The sequence below is a fragment of the Diabrotica undecimpunctata genome, chromosome 10 (assembly GCF_040954645.1).
Source record: "Diabrotica undecimpunctata isolate CICGRU chromosome 10, icDiaUnde3, whole genome shotgun sequence".
NCBI classification, from domain to species: Eukaryota; Metazoa; Arthropoda; class Insecta; order Coleoptera; family Chrysomelidae; genus Diabrotica; species Diabrotica undecimpunctata.
In genome coordinates, this window is record NC_092812.1 from 38329136 (window position 1) to 38351941 (window position 22806).

The window sequence follows — 22806 nt, forward strand, 5'->3', positions numbered from 1 at the left end:
TACTTTGTAATATATTTATTAGAGAGAAACATTTATTTTGAAAATTGTATATTGACAATGATTTTTTACAAAAATTACAAATTCCTAATTGTAAATAAAACAAGATATTAAAACTATATTATAAAGTAAGACATATAAAGAAGTGTCAGCATTCACGGCCGGTATCTCCTAGTAAGACATTGGTTTACTGGCTTCAGACCACGGTCTATATTAAGTCGAAAACAAACGTGTCCTTGTAAGGTACATAAAATGTGACCGATTTTTTTGTTAATAATTTATATTCCGCACCGTTTAAAATTTTTTTAACTTATTCCTAATATAAATTAATATAGCAAATCATTTGTAGAAACCTGTAGAATCAAAATTTGAAAAATTGTTATTTCAAGCCAAATCTTCCAAATTTTTAAAACTCCAAAAGTTCCGAAAAAGTAACAGTAAAACCGAAAATTAATAAAAAAATTAAAGTGACATTATTAGTTATGGAAGGATAGTAAAAACCATATTTGCGTTTTTTATTGATACTTTATGATAATACGCCAATGTAAGAGTCAAAGTAATTAAAACAAAAAATATATCAGACTTCTATTTACAAATTTTATTTCACAATTCCTAAATTTATGTATTTGTTCAAAAGGTATTTTTTGTGTGAAAGTTGTGGCTACTTTATAATTAGATTGACAATCAATTAATAGTATTTGTGCTGGTATTTTAAAGATTTGTTATGGAAATTTTATTTGTTTTTTTATATCCACTATAAAGTTCGTTTATTATATATGTTATTAGTTGTGAAAATTGAAATAGATTTACTTACGTATAATAAGATTTATTGTTGTACGTATATCAAAATACATTGTCTCTTAGTTACATGCTGTTAGTGCTAGAAGTGTTTAGTATAACGATAAATTTACCCTGTTCGTATCAACGAAATATATACGGTCGGTTGCATTGGGTGCTACTAATAAACTGAAGTATATTACAACGATATATTTAGGCTATGAACAATATAAGGTCTTTTGTATGAGAATATAAGATCTTGTGTAGTTTCCCTAATGTATAATCTTAGGATACCAATGCTTCTTGCATATTTAAATAACTTTCTATGCTACTACAAGTACTGTATCAGAATATCTCTTAAAGATCAACTCGTGTATTAGAAACATGCGGTAAGACATCGCCTTAACATCCAAATTCCTTGTATTAACTAATTAACTAACTCTTTCAAAAACTTTATGCAAACAAATAAAACACACAAAACAGCCCGAATTTTGATATTCCGAGGATGGAATTCACTTCAGATTTTTTGTCAACTAAAAGAAGGCTATTGCCGAGTTCGGGACCGAGTGGGTCAACCAATCAATTTTGAAAAGCAACCTACAAATAACAACTTGTTGGTTATGCATTTTCCTGTATCTTTTTTAAATAATACTTTTCTGAAAACGATTTCCGGAGTGGAAATCGAAATATGAAACGTTATTTAAACATATAATTTTCATTACAATCAATTGTGCACATAAACATAATATTTATGTTTAAAGATATTGTATTATTTGTCATGTCTGATTATTCGTATAAACAATTGAAAGTTACAAGTTTTGAAATATTTTTGATCTAACAGATATTCTTTTCCTTCGAGTAAATTTGTGAGTGAGCACTCAGATTTTACTGCACAAGTTCTCAGTAAACGTTAACTTTTCTTTGTAAATGACCAGCAAAAATCTTTATTAAGTGGTTGCAAAAAAACTAATTTATTGTATTTAAAATACAAGAGCCGCTTTTCAAAGTTAACGTTGAAACATAGTAAAAGGGGCTTAGTATTTCTGCTTCGCTATATATTTAAATATGGTTTAATGATATGGTTAATGCTTTATAACTAATACATAATATACTTTAGTAAAGGTGTGTCAACTAGTTTGTTAAAATTAAAAATGAATTAACCAAGAAATACCTAGAATTTTCTAGTTAATAAAATAAGTTATGAGCTAATTGTAATAATTATGATGATTTCTTATAGAACTAGGAAAAATATGCACCCATAGAGAAGAAATAAAAAACAAACTGAATGCCGTTTTCTAGCATTGTAAAATTTATCTATAGCTCGAGGATAAAAAACTGACTAAATTAAAGTTCTTGTTAACGGTCGCATCTCCTGCAATTCACCTTTATGCTAAACTGATCATCTCTATAACAAACAAGAAAATGGGTCAATGAAATTATGTAACCAAGGAGTGTATACCACGTCTTTTATTTTTCAATGTGGTTATATATACGAAGCCATAAGAGCAATAAATGACAAAATAATAAAACTGAATTATGATTCACTTCAGTTAAAAAATAAGAAAATGTGTTAGAACGGGAAAAAACGGTCCATATAATTTGCATAAATATAATTGGTATTAGTAGACTCTGCAATTCATACGAAGTCAAAAATAAAAGAAAAAACTATAAAAATATGGCCAAACATAGACAGCTAAGATTAGATGTATTTGAGACAAAAATAACAGAAATACACGAAAACATGTTAAAATTGCTCCCAAGAAATACTTTATACATAACTTAACACAGTATACAAAGTAACGAACGACGAAATTACTCCATAAATGACAGATGATAATCCTGGAAAGGCATGGAAAGCTTTAGTTGAAACAGGAACTAGTTGCAAAATAGTTTTTTTAAGACTGGAGAGAACTACTATCTTAGTGCATGTGTACAAAAACAATCAAAATGCAGAACAATGAGTAATTTATAGGATCCTAATTAATCACACCATAAAAACGTGGGAGAGAAACAATGGATGAATCCATTAGAGAAAAATGACATAGTCAGTTGAAATTTATGTTAGGCTAATTAACAACAGCATTGAGGCTGATGACGGTATTCATATGGTTTTCATTGATCTTAAGAAACCATAATAATTCGTCAAGTTATGTAGTGGTCATTGAATGGAAAATGAGTTCCTGTTGAGTATTTGAAAATTGTGGTAAATATATTTATATAAGTGTAGGGCAGATTGATAAAATTCATATGAGACTGAGATTGCTTCAGAGCACAATGTCAAGATCCATACCTATTCACATTGATGTCGACTTGGATCACCGTTAAGTTCAAAGGATAAATTAGTTGTGGGTATTCGTATTAATATTAGATCAGATAATAGAGAAACTCCAAGGTGAGATTCATTATCACGATATTCATTGAACTTTGAAATACTTAGAGCGCACCATTTTCTTACAAGACTGGACGCTCTTGGAAGACAATTTAAGTTAATTTAAAACTTAAAATAGGATAAAAATAGAAATACTATTGCAAATAAGATGGTAACTTAAGATTGTGAAAATAATGTGAGTGCAGTAGATAATATACGAACTGAACCAAAGCCAACTGAAATAACACCCAAAATAAAAACTTAGACATATAAAAATCGTTTATTATATAACTCAGCAGAAATTTGATCGAAATAGTGGCTGGCATGAAATATGGATAATAGTCGATGTAAACTCATTTACTTAATATTTTTCTGAAGCCATGTTCATACGATGTTTAAAACGTTTAAGTAATTTTTACTAGACACAAGAAACCATTTTAAACTACAAAACAAATAATATAAAGTGTAATAAATATATAATCACATGGAATAAGCACAAAAATTATAGCTATAAAGCATTAATTAACATGATTTAAAATATAGTTAAATATTTGAAAAAAAAAAAAGAAATTGTGATAATACTAATAGATATTAATGAATGTTCGAAATATATTAACAGCCTGGTCTATCTCGAAATAAAAATGGTACACAAAAAATAGGTCAATCATTAAGACATTGGTTAGTTTTTTCTTTGTTATCAACTTCAACTCAATATTACTAAATATTATGGCTGCGTTACAATACAACTGAAAAATTAACTTGTTAAAAGAGCAACATTGATCTCCTTAACCATTTTTACTCTATGAAGCATCTTTTCCAGTGCCTCTCTTGGTAGTGGCATTGTTGAATACCATACTGGACTGTCTGGAACACAAGATCGTTCTGGTTGTAAGTAGAACACGTCATTTCTTGTTTTTACACTTTCAGGGCTAAAATAAAATAAAAATAATAAAATAATACTAATATTTTAGTTAGACTTTCTATTTACTTAAGATTGTGTCCCGATAAAGGTTAATCCCGATATTATCTTTGGTTATTTAGATTTTGTTAACAAAAAAGTAGAGTTTCCTTTTGTTTCTAAAGTACATTATGTTTCCCATTGTACCTAGAGATGACATAACTAGTCTACCTATTAAACGAAATGCTAATAGCATTGAAAGGCAGAGTGATACAAGTCAGTAGACGCGTGACATATACCACTGTGGCATTTAACAGATTTTAGTAGCGTGTTTAAAATCAGTTTATTTTGAGAGCGACAAGATCTGAAACTTGAGTTCTAGCGAATCTGAAATATAACCTTTTCCTGGCAGTGAGAGTGAATATGAACCGACAGATTGGTGAATTCAAAATCATTATCTCCAGGTACAAATACTTATTGTTTACATTTAACAAAATACATAACCCCTAAATTATTTTTATTAAATAACATACATAATCCCTAAATGTTTCTAAACAGTACTTTTGCAAACCTTTCAAATTTCGAATGGTCGACTTGAAAGAGCAATTCAAGGTATGCGTGTTTCATCGCCTGGAGAAGATTTGCGAGGTAGAAATAAACTAAGATATAAAACTCCTGAAGAATACGTTCAATATGTACGTGAACACATTGGCAGTTTCCCCATGTACCAGTCCCATTACACCCGAAGTCATAATCCGAATAGAAAATACCTCGTATCGGAAGTAATGTATACCGAAATGCATTCGATCGTGATTTTAATCTACACTTTCATAGTCGATCTAAAGACGCATTTGTGTGAAGTGTGTGGTACATTTAAGGCAAAACTAGCGTGTGTCACCAATGAGCAGGAAAAGACTAGTCTAAAAACACAGATTGCGTTGCATCTGTTAAAGGCTGAAAAAGCAAGAACAAGTCAAGATAATGACAAGGAATTTTCTATTGTAAATAGAGAAAAACTTAACTGTTTTACGTTTGACCTAGAAAAGGCTTTGCCTGTTCCATTGCGTATTATAAAAGAAACATGTACGTATACAATTTAGGGATACATGAGTTGGCCGAAAAAAGGGTCTTTTAAGTATGTTTTGGATATCACTGCTTCCAGGGGATCGGGATCGCTTCCAGGGGATTTGATACCGTAGGTATCTGGGATAAGTAAATTTTTCCCTAAGAGGGAGGGAGTGAGAGCCGTTTGGCTAAATCTGGATAATAATAGTAACCACTGATGATAAGAATAATAAAAATACCGAAGATAGCTTGTTTTACGAAAACATACATATCTGTAAATGCTTCATTGATACTTAATATGATTTGATAATTTGACAGATGCTGGATATTCCGTTGATAATTATATATTTTGCTGGATTTATTTAATATGAATATCATTTTAATTAAAAAAAAATTAGCAGTTCTTCATGTATCTCCAGAAGTGGAATTCTAAGAGTTTAATAACAGATATCAAGGTGCCATCGAAATTCACTTCTTCGACCAATCTAACGATGAAGAAACTTCTCATTTAAATCGTTGAAACATCCTGTATGAACCATGTCTGTCTCTTAACATTAATAATAGTTCTAATTCTCTTCTCGTATCAAATGATCCTCTCATACTAAAATATCAACATCTGCGTTCTGTGCAGTTGATGGGAGGGGATATATGTCACGTTTAAAGCGCTCATATCGGCCAAATTTTTCATCACCGTAAGGTTTTTATAACTTATATTGCAATATTATAATAATTGTTTAAAACGATAGTAGGTGATGTTTGCTGCATAGCAAACTGCTACAATAAAAGTAAAAGTGTCAAATCATAAAAAGCATCAATGCGAACTGTGGATTGCAGCTATAAGGTCTAATAATTTATATAGAAAGAAACTTTTATGCAATAATTACTGTAAATTAAATTCCACATATTGTTACAACGTATTAACTAGTTTTATAAAACGTTTCCGGAAAAAAATAATACTATTACATATTATTATTATAATTTATATATTTACAACAGTAAATCTGCATTTAAAATTGCAAAAGTGAGGTTAGAATTAGGATCTCAAAAAATCATTATTGAAATAATTACTCAAACTCGATTTTAGTACAAATAAACTCTGTAATTATACAATTATACATTATATAATTATAAATTGGTATTATATTATTGTTACAAATATATACATAATAAGCTAGTAAAATGTTTCTTCTTTTTCTTCAGCCTTCATTTATCCATTGTTGGACATAAGCCTCCTCCAATTGCTTCCACGCTTTTCTATCTTTTGCAATTCTTATCCACTGCTTTCCAGCTACAGCTGTTATATCGTCTATCCATCTCTTTTTGGGTCTTCCCACGCTTCTTTTTATTTCTTGAGTTCTACAGAATGTCACTTTATGAGACCACCTGTTGGTGTCTTGTCTTGCTACATGTGCTACCCATTGCCATCTCAATGTCGCTATTTTTTCCATGATGTCGGTTACTTTAGTTCTTCGACGTATTTCGGTGTTAGGAATTTTGTCTCTACGGCTTATATTTAACATGGCCCTCTCCATGGCCCGTTGAGTTACTCTTAATTGTTCTGCCATTTTTCTTTTTATTGCCATAGTTTCAAATCCATAAGTTGCAACTGGTAGTATACAAGTCTCATAGGTCTTTCGTTTTAAGTGTATTGGGATTTTTCTGTCTTTTAAAATGAAGCTCAACTTACCAAAAGCAGCCCATGACAATATTGTGTCCTTCTTTTAATTTCTAGGGTTTGATTTTCCTTTTCGTTTTTAATTGCATGTCCTAGATATATATATATATATATATATATATATATATATATATATATATATATATATATACAAATAACACAGTTTATTAGGGCTGCAGTCAGTAGGTTTGGCCGGGATGTTATAAAAACACTCTTTTGACTTTTGGTCGAGCTTTCGGAATTCTTTTATTCCTTTTTCAAGACACTGTAATTAGAAGAAAGTGTAAATATTTACAACATATCTCAAATTGTCATTACAACTTACTAGTCGTTGAGATTATTTTTGTAAAGCTACGACACTCAACATTAAAAACACACATATAAAATATAACATTTAAAATAATGGACAATATACATTTTAAAATATAGTTGGAAAGTTAAAATTTTGTTAGTAACATCTTTTCATGGTGTGTTTTGACTGATCCATAGAGAACAGAAAAAAAAAACAAAAATAGTGTGATTAAAAAGTAATTAGGAGTTCTTGCTATTATATTAATGGAAGTAGTATATTAAACCTGTCTTGATAGCATGCAACATGTTTTGTATGCAGGTGTATTACGGTGTGTATATGTAAAAGTAAATCTTTATTTTATTTTTGATGTTTTGTCAGTAAGTAACAATAAATGTTGCTCAATTTATCTATGTCTGACTTTTTATTTATACAAGACGTATTAGATTTTATGAAACACATTTCCAAGAAAACACGTTTTGAATGGTTTTTTTCCTTTGCCAGAATACAGGAATCTTCGAAATTAAATTCATGTTTTAAAGTTAATGCATGTTCTGTGAGCGCACATGCGTTTATCTTTTTGGTTTTTATGTCGCTGCGATGTGATATTACTCTATTGTGAAAATTACGAGATGATTCTCCGATATACACGTTTTTACAATTGGCACACGGTATAGAATAAACAACATTCGATGACTCCTGTATTGTGAAAGGATCCTTTGTCTTTGTGTACAACTTCGATACCGTTTTCACATTCTTAGTTGCAATTTTTAAGCCACTAACATTTTTGAAAATGTTCAATAGCTTAGGTGTGAGAACTGGAATATAGGGTAGGCAACCATACGTTATTTTAGATTGTGGTAGCTCTGATGTGTTCTGTGTCAATGTCTGTGTCAGTTGTCGGACCTCATTCACCTCATTATTATGAAAATTTTGGTCGTCAGAAAATTGCAAAGGAAAATGAGAACCAAAAATGAGTTTATTCAAAAGCCCTGTAGAATAGGAGTTCTCTTGTAGTATAGATCTCAACTTTTTTAGTCCCTTGTCCCTGAACTCAATGTGTGATAAGTTGATAACTCTAGTTTTAAGGACCAAAACCAAATTTGTTTTCATCTTAGATGGATGTTGGGAATAAAAGTTTATGAAACGGTTACTAAAACAAGGTTTACGATACCACTCCGTACTTAGCATGCCATCACTGCCACGATGTATAAGCATGTCTACAAACGGAATCATATTATCAGCTTCTCTCTCGACCGTAAACTTTAAGTGTTCACACTGGGCGTTAAATCGGCGTATTTCTTATATATATATATATATATATATATATATATTATATATATATATATATATATATATATATATATATATATATATATTGATGTTATCTATCGTGATGCTTTCTAGGCTGTTGCTTAATATCTTTGTTTTGTCGAGATTCATTATTAATCCTATTTGATTCGATTTGTGATTTAAATCTTGTAGCATTGATTTTAGTTCATGGATATCTGTGCTTATTAGTACTATGTCGCCTGCGAAACGCAAATGGTTAAGATATACTCTATCTATTTTTAATCCCTTTTCGGCCCAATTTAGTTTTTTGAAGACATTTTCTAATGCCAAAGTAAATAAGTTGGGTGAGATGGTGTCGCCTTGTCTCATACCTTTGCCAAGGTCTATTTTCATAGTTCCCAGATCATCATCTATTTTTAAGTGAAAAATAGCATCATCGTATATATTCTTAAGGAGGGCAGCATATCTTGAATCTACTCTGGCGTCGTCCAATGCTGTTAACAAAGCCCATTTCTCGATACTGTCGCATGCTTTGTGATAATCGACAAATCCAACTTCTGTGTTCGTAAAAATATCCAAATTTTGAACTGTTAAGAAATGTATTTGTAATACATAAAAACTACGATAACGTTATTTATATATAAATAATTAATATACAGACTATATTTACGATTAATTACAATTTTTTTTGTTTTATTACCACAGATTTATAAATGTTTTAAATGTTTTCAAACCTACAGACAGCGATACTAATTCAGCTGTACGGTGCGAATATGCGAATACATTGTATTGTATCAAAAAGCTAGTTTATCTAAATTAGAATGTGCAAAAATATGATCGGAAAACTGTAAAAAAAAATCATTTTTTGACCCGTGTTAATGCAAACAACAGCTGCCAAAGTATACAGACGAAAAAACTCCTACTATTGTTTCCAAAAGTAACGTTTAACTTACCATTTAGACAAGTAAAATTCGTAAAGTTTAACGGGACATCTTAGAGGGTTTTCTTCATTTTCTTGTTGTTCATAGACCTTCTTCTTCCTTACATTATTTTCTAAAATAGAAAAGAGCTTATAAAGTAGACTAAACTGATTTAAAGTTCTACTTCAGACACATTCCGTTCTTAAAATGAATCTAGTTATTGCGGAGCAAAATAGCTTCCATACAAAATAATTTGAATCAAAACTTCAGCAACCGCTAAAGAATAAATGAATAGTATGAATAGTTTAAGAAATAAAAAAAGATAGTAGTATAAACTTACGGATTGCACTTTGTGGAGGGTAAAACCTTAAAAGAACATTTCTGGAACCCGGTACCTTAGAAGCACCTGGCTGGTTTGGATTTCTTTTCCAGTGCTTCATTATATGTGAGAAAGACAGCTGCATATGTTCATCTACACTCTATAAAAATAAAACATTGAAAATACAGTAAAGTTCTAAAACATTAAGGATGGATATGTATAGTGTCAAAGTAGTATTTTTTAGTAAAATTCAGCAAAATTAACATTAAGTCTTAACTGAAATATGATTGATCATACATGGACCAATATCAGAAGGATAAATAAGATAGTCAGTCGCATTTTCTAATATTCCATTAAAGTTTATACTACATAAACTTAAATATTTAATGTTGAAAGATGTATACTCAAATTGTTGCAATCATCTTCAACGTGTAGAGGGCAGATCTTTCCTTATTAGTCGTATACGAAGTTTATCAAAAAATGTGATTCTTACTATTATAAAGAAAAAAAATGTTCATATTTAAAAAAAACTTAAAAAATTTAACAGTGCTTATTTACATTAACAAAACTATTTTGTTACATATTTTCTTTGCACTATTTAGATCTTTAAAAATTTAAGTTTGCACTTCTTCTTTCCGTACCATGTCCATTACTGAATATTGTCTATCATAATTTTATTTACCATAACTCTGAAGAGGGACGAAGAAGACTGATTAAACCACTCACTTGAGATACGAAGCCATGTTCTTCTTCCGCTAGTCTCTCTCTTTCCACATATTTTACCCTGAATAACAAAATAAAGGACTCCACAACGTTCTGAGTATCGCATGACACGGGCAAAATACTTCAATTTTCGTATTTTTAAGGTTTTTACTACTTCGGGTTATAATTTTAAACGTAATACCTCTTCATTTGTCACTCTGTCAACCCAGGTTATGCGTAGCAGCCTTCCATACACCCACATTTTGAAAGCTTAAAGTTTATTTAGTAGCGATTTAGTAAGAGTCCAGTTTTCAACTAATTACAATAATGTCGAGAAGATGTAACACTAGACGAGTCTTATTTTCAGATTATTTGGGTTATTTTTAATACTCGTTCCAAACAATACTTTTTTCATTCGGAAGAGCACTGCTCTGGCCTTTTCAATGCGGATTTTTATCGCTTTGCTCATCTCCCAATTCTCATTTATATTTGAACCGAGATAAGTAATTGTTGTCGGACGCGATCATTCACTGACCAATCAGCGTAACGACAACACCTCTCACAGCGGCAAAAATTGCCGATTGGTCTTTAGCTGGAAAGCCCGAAAATCTACGCCATAATCCCTGAGAACAAAGGAATCTCACGGATAAAAGAACACACGTTTTCAGTCAGAAGCCAGTTCGAGTTTCACCTCGTAATCGAAGACTCGTAAGTTCGGTGTTTATACATCCACCTGGAATCTGCCTTTTATATATTGGTACGTTGTCATCAACTAAATTGTATATTTTACTTGATAGATATAATACGCCATTTTCCGTGGAAATCCCTGCTTTTTCTAAAATCTTACAAAGTGAAGTAATTACTGAAATTGGTCTGCAGTTTTTTGTTAATTTAGGATTACCTTTTTTGTGTATGGGGATAACTACGGTTTGTTTAGGCTGTTCAGGGCATTTTTTTAAGCAAAACACTATTTACTAAAAAATGTGTAATAGGACGACTTAAAAATATGATTTTCTTTCTTTTTTTGAGTTCTTTTAGCACTAGATAACTCATTTAAATAAATATGTCTTATTTTTTGAGATGAAGCAACATTACCATCAACTGGAACAGTTTCTAGCCAAAACTACCGTTGGTTAAGTGATTTTACGTTCAAAACAACTGTGTGGTGGGACTTTATAAAGATAAAATAATTAATCTTTATTCTTTCTTCCTTTTTCCGACACACCTTGAATGCGGATCGTTATGTGCTTTTTAAACAATAAGATAAGTGATCTTCTTGATCATCCTCTCCTAGCTGAACGTGCCCCACAGCAGATTAGATGTACGTCAATACATTGAAAATATTTTCAATGGAAGAATTTTTCATAGTTTTTCTGAAATTTCTTGGCATCAAGATTTAATAAACTCACTCGATTTTTTCCTGTGTGGTTACTTACTAAAGCAAAAGGTATGCTTCCAACTGCCATTTTAAGATGTTCACCATCAAAAGAGAATAATTACTGAAGCAATTCGTAGTATAACTGCCCGTATGTTAGGAATCTTGTCATAGAACGGTATGGACATAGAATCCGAACGCGTTAGAGTAAATTGAAGATAGTAATGGTTCATTTGTATTTATTATAACAGAAGAAATTAGTTTGTTATTTTTTCAAATATGTCGTATACAACGTTACACACTTATAATTAAGCAATTTTAAAGTTATCGGTGAATAACAGAAATTAAAAGAAAATTACTTTGATAACAATAGAATTTTTACATAAAGGTTTATTTAGAATTATTTTATTAAATTTTTAATCATTAAATGTATTACATTAATGAGCAAACTTAAATTGTTAACGTTATCGCAGAGAAAATGTTGAACCAAATAGTTTTTTTTAATATACATAAACAATGTTGAATATTTGAAAGTTATTTTTAAATCTAAACATCTTTTCTTTATGATAATATTCGTTATCGTCAAAAACCAATGATATTGTCAAAAAAACACACTTTACTCTGGTGTAAAAAAATACATTTTTTGACAATCCTCGTATACGACTATTAAAAATTTGATATCTGATGTTTGTAGTTTAGGCTTTGGACTATGCAGAATTTGTTACAAAGAATAAATTTTTTTCATAAAATTTGTACGATTTCGCCATCAACGCTTCTCTTTGTAAGCCGGTACTCCTACCAACAACCTACCACCACCATCGACGCGCGCTGGAGATGGAATACCGGCCAAAAGTATAAAACGCCACGAAAAACGACAGAGAACCAAGTTCGATCCAGAATATTGATCTGGTAAAAGCTTCTACCGCCAGGTCTCTGAATAGTGACCAGAGACCACCTCTGATCTAAATGTCAACTAGTCTATTTCGAGGTGCTGTGAACAGAATAAGATGGATCAATGTGGTCGCCAAAATGACTGGAACATAGGCACCTTTAGAACAAGAAATATCAGTCAGAGGCAATAAATCTTCCCCAGTACCTATTGGTTCATTAAAAATTAAGTCTGTATTTAATTTCTAAGTTATGGTAGAACGATATTTTGTAATTAAATGATTCGCATATACGGAATTAATTTTTCCATTTTTCCCATATGCTAACCATTTCTGTGCTAGAATATAAATGGTTTCAGCTTAAAAAATAAACAATACTTACTGTGAGATTGAAGTGTTTGGTGTTGAAAAACATCAAAGTACTCAGTAAAACGTGCGGTGAATGAGCTCCTAACTGCTTACTTTCCCAAAGATGTTCCTCTTCAACTCTAGTAACGATGTAGTGTGAATCATTGTACAGAATTGAAAACTTCTTTGCCACTTCATCTAAACAATCTGTGAATTTTTCATAGTACGGATCGCAAAATATATTATCTATGCGGCCATTTTCGAACAAATACTGTTGTATTCCAAGACATAGGTAATATATTGTATCTGGTGCATACTCCGCACCATTCGGTTTCCTGACTTCTTTCACAAATAAACAGAGGGAAAAATTTAATTCATCAGCCGTTAATTGTAGAATTTCAGTTTTGAACAGTTTCACATGACGAGTTTTTTCCAAGTCAGAGTTTTTCGTAGTAACCCACTGCTTCCAGGCATTTACTCCAAAGGTGTACTAAAATAAAAGGACTATTAGATAATTGAAGTTCAACTTCTTATAAATTGATTAATTTTTCCACGAGATTCTGTCAGCAAATATTTTTAACATTATTCTGAAATCATATATTTCAGATGCTTCACTAGTTATCTAATAGCATCGAAATATCTGGACAATATTCATATATTCGACGTTTGCAGTGTACATTGCTGTACTATCTACTATTCAAGCTACTATTCTACTATTTAGCCATATGGCTAAAAATATAGTTATTGATAGGGGGCTAAACTAAAAATAAATGAAACGATGACTAAGCTACAAACACGAACAATGTAACAATGCTACAAACTGTAACAAAGAATAATTGCAACTTATTGCATTATTATTGCATGAATTTATTCTCTACATAGAGCTTAGTTTGGGTTTATGTATATTTAAAATTACTATTTATTATATTATTATTATTATATATTTATTTTGGCTTAACAAATAATCCGTAACATTTTTAGTTCGATCAGTTATTGCCCAGAATAACCTAACCTCCTCATAGCCCTAACTGGTAATCTACAATAGTCAACTATAGAAACACTAACACTGAAAACTGATTCGGTTTTACGTAATAAGGTATTGGTATTAAATGCCAACTATTACGGCGGTAAATCTAACCTCAATTTAATTTTATTAAGATCTAGGTTGATCTAAGAGACTCACAACAAGCATAAATTTTAACATCGGTTACCCAGACACATTTCCCAATCGTTAGATCCGGCAATCTTTTGTTAAACTGTCTTGCACTGTTATCCTTAGGCCTACCCTCCCTTTCCCACAAGAAACTCAAATCGATAGGTTTATTTAAGTCAATTAGTGACAAAGGAAGAAATGACCTTATCTTTCTACCATATAACCGATTCAGCAGGTGAAAACCACATTCTAGGGGGTAGTTCTATAAGCTAAAAGAGCTTTTGAAAGTCATCATTTTTTTATCAAAACTTTTACTTAATCTCAAAAAATTCGTTGGATTGTGGAAAAACAGGGCTGCTGGTTAGTAATTTAAAATCATATTCTTGTTAAAATTTTAAAAATTCATTGCGAAACTGTTAGCAACTATCAGATCGAAGCTTTTGACACATACCATATCTAGAAAAAATTTCTTTCGCTCTTTCAACTGTCACTTGTTTGGTCAAGTTTAAAGAATTCAAAAAACCTTTAATACTAGTCTGTGATTATTATATACCACGTATCAAAATATTTTGTAACGCTATAAACGTCACATTTTACTTCAAATAATTATTTTATTCCAATTTCTGTTGATTTTATTCATTTATTAACTTTCAGTTTTATTTTACTGGCGCTCAACTCTTCTATCAACTAAATATTCTGTTTAATCTTTATTCTTTAATCTCAATTTTCATTTATATCAGTTCTATTCCCATTTACTCTTTATATATTCCCCGTATCTACTCCATAGAGATTGGTTGGCAATTGTGACTTCCGTTCTGTCATATCAGTTTCATTTATAGAAAGGGCAATGTTTTTTATGTATCTCATTTGTCTGTTTCAAGTGGGGTTTTAGTTCATACACCTATTTGTATTTTGTAATTCGTTATAATATTTTGACATAACCTAACTTCTAGCCACATTTCTTTTCAACCTTAGTAATTGTATATGTAAGTAGAATCTTTTATTTAATTTAACTAATTTATTTTAATAATAATGATATTCATTTAATCCTAGCCACCTGGAAAGTATTTTATTTTAAAAAACTTTTTAAAATTTTGTAAAACCACATCGGAAGGAAATGTTGCAAAATTTATGCTGTCACTAACACACGGTCTTTTGTTTTCATTTTTTCGTTTGATTACAATTTTTCTTGTTCCCTTTTTGGGGTGAGACTTCCCGAATCACGGTACACCCCCAGGGACTAATCTGCAGTAACATGGTTACTATGGAGAACTTAACACCTACCTGAACCTAGCTCAGCTTACATCCAACATTCACCTACATTCAACTACATGTAGCCAACAATACATTTTGCCATAAGTATTATTTTCACATTTTGTACAGCTTTAGGCAGGATTTACTTCTTTGTTCTGGAAATGGACTGTTGGCGCAGATCAGCAGGTATATCGAGAATAATGAAAGAATATCACATGAAAGAATAAGACAAATCATGGACAGAACAACCACCATTATAGTAGAAATAAACCAAAAGCTTATTTGGTACGAGCATGTACAGACAATGACAGACCATTGTCTACCGAAGATAATCTTGGATTGGCAACCATCTAAGCGAAAAAGTCGAGGAAGACCGAAAACAACATGGCTTAATGGAGTCCAAAAGGCAATACTACGACCAGGAGACTGGGCTGATAGACATAAATGAAGACTGGGAAATTTTTATTTATTCTTGCCATTTCTCTTTGTTCAGATTTACATTAAAGATAAGAAGTACCTACACCTGAGATACTAGAGCTAGTTGAAGCCTTAAACGATTAGCACAGAATGTTATAACTAGTAACTCCAGTCTTATACATTGGTTGTTATATTGTTACACATTTACGCCCAACGTAACTTATCTCATTTGTAGGTTTGTGCTTTGAGTTTTTGGTTTGGTGACAAAAATCCCAAATATTAATAAATACTATTTATTTTTTGTTAATCTTTCTATTTTGATACTTTTTGGTTACATTTTAATATTTTAAATTTTGATTTTCACACGTTTGCATAAAATTTATTACCATTTACTATATATTACATTACTTTTTTGGCTGATTTTATTGTAGGTACTTTTATTAGTGGTTTATATGGTCTGTTTTCTTTTTTCAACTTGACCAGTTTTTTGTAGCTATTTTATACCTCTCTTAAAATTTTTAAGATGCTTCCAATAGCTCCTAAATATCTTAAGACAGATGAATTGTCTTATGAGATTATTATTGTTGAAGATGGTGGAGACATCTGCTAGAGGTGTCGTTTCCCTAGTAAATTGTTGGTATACTAACTATATAGATGATTAGGTATATATATATATATATATATATATATATATATATATATATATATATATATATAGCGACAAGCTAATTACGAATTAAATTTTTGTATTAAAAATTCAAAAATTAAATAAAACAATCTCATATTAAAATTTAAATTTTCGCAAATGGTTTATATACATAAGAAATAGAAATGTTTTTTCAATATGTTTATTTACTACAGATATTAGATATGCTCGACACTTTAATTATACATTTTGAGTGCGTTGCATTTATGGGAAACGAGATTAATATAACGACCAGTCCGATAATAAAAGTTTATGGCCTGGCTTTTAAAAACAAAGAACGCGTGTTCTGTGTTGAGTTTTCAGTAATCATTGAGACACCATTTGCATCGGTCCGCGATACAAATACAAAAAATACCGTCCCTTCGAGAATTAATTACGTTTTACAAAATAAATATTATTAACACATTTTTCTACGTTTTATTCGATTCTATTATTTTTTATTTTTGTTTCCGTGGTAAATAAGTTTATCACACGCATCCACACAACCATGGAACATTATATATATATATATATATATATATATATATATATATATATATATATATATATATATATATATATATATACATATATATATATATATATATATATATATATATATATATATGTATGTATATATATATAATTTGTAGAGTTAAATACATAATCAACTTTACTGTCTCTGCTTGGAGGCCTAAAATTGTACTTGTCTTTAATTGACTACATATTATTTTCATATGTTTCATAGATACCATATTTGGAAGGTTTTACTCCAATGTGAACGTGGATTTTTTACTTAAACAAGTTTTGAAATAAAAATATTTAAAGCAATTTTTAGTTTGGTAAGTTTTTCTATGGTATTCAAAACTTTTAAACAATCTAAAGAAAACAAAAAAAATGTTGAACAACCACCTGATTAGAAAACTCAAGTTACCAAGGAAGTTACTGTTACTTAATTTATAAAGAATAATTTAAAGGGCATTGAAAGTGCAAAATAAAATTCATTGCTAATTTTACCTTCAAACACATGTTAGCATCTGGCTTCTCGGCAGGTTCTGATGGTGGAGGGGGCTGCTGTACTTGGTGATGCTGCATCATTGGCATATCAACTTGATGATGAGACATTCGCCTACCACGCTTAGTTCCCCCTCTGGATTGTCGCATTCCCCTCTTTCTGCCTCTTGCTGATGGGCTCCTCTCCATCATATGATGCATGGGCTGAGTTTCGTCTACATTCTCATCTTGGGGATGATGTGGTTCACCACCTTGTGACGCTACGGATAAGTAGATTAGGGTTTTTTATACCAAGAATATTGAGATACCCATTTTAAATGTTTCGTAACTACTTTTTATTATTATTTTTGTATATACTAATGTATTGGAAATTATATATTTTTTTTATATAGAATCCACCAAAATTAAGTGCATTTAGTAAATACATAAAATAATTAGTAAATATATTAAAATGTAAGAAGAGCTTGCGTTCCATCCATCAATCGTCTACTTTATATTTCTAAGTATTCTGGCCCAACTATTATTTCCAGTGATTGGTAGAAGAGCCCCTATCAGATTATTTTAAGGTATTCTTTAATAAAATCTCCGTATTTTTTTGTACCGGATCTTAGGACGTCCGTTGCCCTAGCAATTCTTTTATTTTTTATTAGAAGTAAGAACTATTCTGTGTATATGTTACGGTTGATGTGATAAGTCCGGTGTATTAATAACTACCGGTAAATATTAATAGAAACCGTAGCAGTTGGTCGTAATTAATAATGCATTTCTAATTAGATTTACCGGCTATTATTAATACTTTCTTACCAATCCTGATTATTGTAATAAAAACGCATTTTGGACTTCACTATTGATTATTTATGAAAGTTGGTAATAAAGTTCATTAACCTGTATGTTACCAGACTATAAGTACTTGTTATAGCCTGGGAAAGGCTCTTGTGGCAGTTAGGACTACAAAGAACACTTAATTTTTTACATTATCAGCGTTTTAAATTGCATTGGCCACTACAATTGCAGTGACGGAATCCTCACTCTGGGGACATTGACCTACTTTTGCAACAGGGAATCCATCATTATAATGCTTTAACACTCTGATAGCTTGTTTTACAAGTGACTGTTTTAAAAAATCTGAAATCTCTTGATCTTGAAAGTTTTGTCAATTGCAGTGCTATGTTCTTAGTCTCCTTCATTTTCTTTAACTCCAATACTGGCACAGTATTCCTCAGTGACAGCAACTACCGCACACGCATTATATTCGATTGAGCTGTTAGTGTTACCTGGATCTTCAATATTCGCTAACTGTGAATCCTTGGTTGTACTGTTGACATCCACATTACCATGGTGTTTTGCTCCATCTTCAGCGTCATCAGACTGATCTGCTAATATCGCTTCTAAATCTTCGCTTCTGATTTTGGATAAAGTACCAGCAGCTAAGGATGTTTTTAATCCTACTTTAGCCTTACAACCGAATAGTGCTTCGTATGGACTAACATTAATGCGGGAATAGTAAGTTCTATTTTTCATAAATTGGATAAACTTGCCTCCTTCCGACCATTGACTTATTTCGTGTGTTTCCAGCCATGTGGCCAACATTTTCTCGATATCATGATTCGCTCTCTCTGCTGAACCTTGTAACTGGCTGTGTCTGGGTTTCCGTGAACAATTTTCCGCTCATCTCACATACTGCAGGCTTCTTCAATAACCTTGTTTGCGAATTCTCGACATTAAGGGTGTGTAAAATGTGTGGAGCTCCAAATATGGTGAACATATAAAACAAATAGTACGCAAGTTCTTCGGCACGCTTAGTTTTTAATGCTCTGAGGTGGACAAATTTGCTAAGATGGTCTTAATAGACCATAAATAAATTTGTAGTTACCATCCGCTTGTGACTGCATGTCAATAAGATCGATTTGACATCTCGAATTAGTTGCATGGCTTAAGGATTTACAACGAGTGCATAATACTCATCTCTTGTGAAGCTGACGATTTTTTCCTTTTCCAGATTTAAGCGTATTAATTTGATCGTTAAATCGTGCTTTCATGGAGTCTAAATCACTCATTGTAGACAAGTATGCACAGATCACTCGAACCGCCACACCGCTCGTTCAATTAAAATAGTGTATTAGACATTACCCGCTTCCGACTACAAATTTACTAGCACTGTGGTACGCGCCTTATTTGGCATTGGTATGTCCCAGTGACTAATACACCTCTCTCCACTACGGAAGCTTCTACGCACTTACTTAACGGTATTGAAATTTATCACTTTTACAGTTTTAATACGGGATTTACTAATAATTACCGGTCCATGTGATTAATTCTCGTATATTTATTGCTTTTACCTAGCTATTCGGGTTGTGCTAATATAGTATATAATATAATAATAATATAGAGATATGAACACAGAAATCGCTCCCCAATGATTGGAATATTGAAATACTTTTCACCATACACAAAAAAGGAGATATTCTTTGAATGCTCTAACCACAGAGGAATTACGCTTTTAAATACAGCGTATAAAATATTTTAAACAGTACTATGTCACCGTAGGAAAATACCAAGCTGGTTTCAGAGGTGGTAAATCTACAATTTATCAGATCGCAACCCTGAAAAAAAATTTGGAAAAAACACTGGAATATGGTATTGATACTCATCACATATTTATAGACTACAAAGCAGCCTACAACTCTGTGAATAGAAGAGAAATGTTAAAACAATGAAAAAGCTAGGAATACCAAATCAGTTGGTGAAGTTAACAAAACTAACTCTTGAAAAAGTTGAATGAAGAGTACGAATTCAGGGGGAACTGTCTGAACCTTTTAAAACAAATAATGGGCTGACTGTATACTGTTCAATCTGGCTCTGGGAAAAGTAATACTATGTCACAAATCACAACCACTGGTTCAATATATAATAAATCAATGCAAATCCTGGCCTACGCTGGGTAATATCAATATTGTTGGGAGAATGGAAAACGCTGTACGATAATCAGCTACAAAAATGGGTTTAATAATAAACACCAACAAAACGAAGTATATGAAAATAAGCACGCAACCACAAATCCTACGACCACTCGTTATAGAAAACGACGTCATCGAAGCAGTGAACGAATTTGTATACCTGGGATACCGCAGAATTTCGACGGCCAACAGATGCCATTTTGGGCCCAATCTCAGATTTTTTAAATAACAGTATAGTTAGAACTACTTTAAACATGGGTAAATCTCAATAGAAACGCCAAACGAACACTCACCTGTTATAGTATTTGCTGTCAGTGCCCCTTCCAGGTCAACTGCAGGTTCATCTAGTTCGGTAGCCATTTTTAATGCCATCTGCAACATGTCGTCACCAAAAGTGTTGCTAGCATCAACAGGTTCGGGGCTGTAACTATCTTCTGGACCACCTGTGTCGTCAACATCGCTTTCTGAATCGGTAATGTCATCCTTCTTTTCTTCAGCTACCATTTCTGCCATCATCAGAAGCTCAGCTTCATACGGATCTGTTGGTATCTTGACTTGAATTTTCTACAAGAATCATTTGTTACATTTACAGCATTATCAAACTGACTAATACAATATTATCATACTAAGGATAAATTTGAGATCATACATTCTGAGATATACATATATTAAAAATATAATATATTGAGAAAATACTTAGATTCTAATTATTCAAAACGAATCGAAAAATAGCACATATTACAAAAAAGTTGGACCATAAAACAAAAAAAAAGCAGAAAATATCAGAAGTAATAACATACATACATAATAAATCTATACATTAAGATTTATCCAGATGATACTAAATGACCAATACCAGTTAGTAAATGACTTTAAAAGAATTAGAAAATAGATAAAAAAATTGATTCGCTACACATGACATTGATTGAACATATTTATTGATTGAACATGACATACACAACTCACGCATAAACAAAAACTACGCGGTGAGATTTGTACTGGTACTACTGCGCTCCCCAATCCCGAAGTGTAATCCCATCGTGCCCAGGGAGTGCATGGTACAAGAAAAAAATATGTTATCCAATCGATGCTCCAGAAAGCTAAAGAACACTGTATGGGCGCACTGCCGCCGTGCCTGGCAGCAGTTTGTTACAAATAACATAAGAGTTACTGTTATAAATCTACAAATAAAAATATATAAGGAACGAGCAGAGAAGAGACCATTATGAAAATAGCTATGGCAGAACTTACCGTTGCTATGCGAAAGTTCAGTGTCACCTTGACACAAGAGCCTGAATATATTGGTGTATTGAGATATTAAGATATTGATATAATTAAAAAATCCCAAAGCCTTTCTCTCTTTCCCTTCGGAAGAAGAGACATTTTTTGACCTCAAATAAGTACTATTTATCGATGTTACTTATAATAAACATACACGTTGTCTTTCTAATTACGAGAGGTAATAAAAATAGTTATCACTTCGTCTTTTACGTCTAAATTATAGTCTAGTTTATGTACGCCGAGATTATTCATTTGTTCTATCACTTCATCAAATCACTAATTGTCTTTTACTATCACCGCGTTCACGTATGTCTACCGACTGTAAGCGTATAACCTGTTTTTATGCACCCTCCGTAACCTTGCCTGTATCTAACTTAATTTTACAGTTAACATTATTTACTTCTGTTATTATGAAAAGACCTACATAAAGACTATCAAACTTATTATTTTTTCTCTTTTGAGTAGAACTAGGTCTCGTATTTTAAAATGTTGAGGTGTCGCTATTAGCTTGCTTACGAATTGTCTTCCCTTGTGCTTTAATAGAAATGTTTTTGTTCTTTTGTGAGCAAATTGTAATTTATATCGGAGCTCGTTATAGTAGGAATCAGCATTATAGCATGGTTGAATTTCTTGTGTGAGATCTTCTGGCAAATTTACTTTACGCCATGATGTGAGTTAGAGGTGGTGTTGTAAAAATATGTGAATATTCTGCAATATTCTTCCCAATTTTCCTTGCTTTCGTATATGAATGATGTTACGTATTCATTTAATGCCCTATGTAGTTTTTCACAACTCCCTATTGACTGGGGGGTGGCATGCCATTAAAAAATTGTATTTTTGGTTTGTTATTGATATTTATGACAATGTTTAATATATTTGTATTTTTCCATTTAAATCTCGCTTTTAGTTTCTTTACAAGTCTATTATTTTCCACGTGATCTCCAAACATCGCGTGATTATGGTATTCTTCTATTATCCTGAGTTTTTCTTTTTCATCCTCTATTGTTTCTGGTACTTTAGAATATGTATATGTCTTTCAGTTGGTTCATTGATATTCTCGAAAGACTGTCTGCGTATTTATTTTTCCCTGTTATATACTCTATCTAGAAGTCGTATTCTTATAAATCTAGTC

At 31.6% G+C, this 22806-nt stretch overlaps 1 protein-coding gene across 2 annotated transcripts in view; it reads right to left on the reverse strand.

Moving 5' to 3' along the window:
* Nucleotides 1–22806, reverse strand: part of LOC140452516 (zinc finger MYM-type protein 3-like) — a 76360-nt gene continuing 53554 nt past the window's right edge. The window contains exons 7-12 of one of the 2 annotated variants that reach the window (XM_072546830.1): nt 20687–20957; nt 17440–17687; nt 12948–13403; nt 9623–9761; nt 9316–9415; nt 1–4071 (exon numbers count right to left, since the gene is read on the reverse strand). In XM_072546830.1, coding sequence (XP_072402931.1) covers nt 3897–4071; nt 9316–9415; nt 9623–9761; nt 12948–13403; nt 17440–17687; nt 20687–20957 — 1389 coding nt within the window. In that variant the 3' untranslated portion in view covers nt 1–3896. Of the gene's footprint in view, nt 4072–9315; nt 9416–9622; nt 9762–12947; nt 13404–17439; nt 17697–20686; nt 20958–22806 lie in introns of both variants that reach the window. The other variant, XM_072546829.1, reaches the window with a different exon arrangement.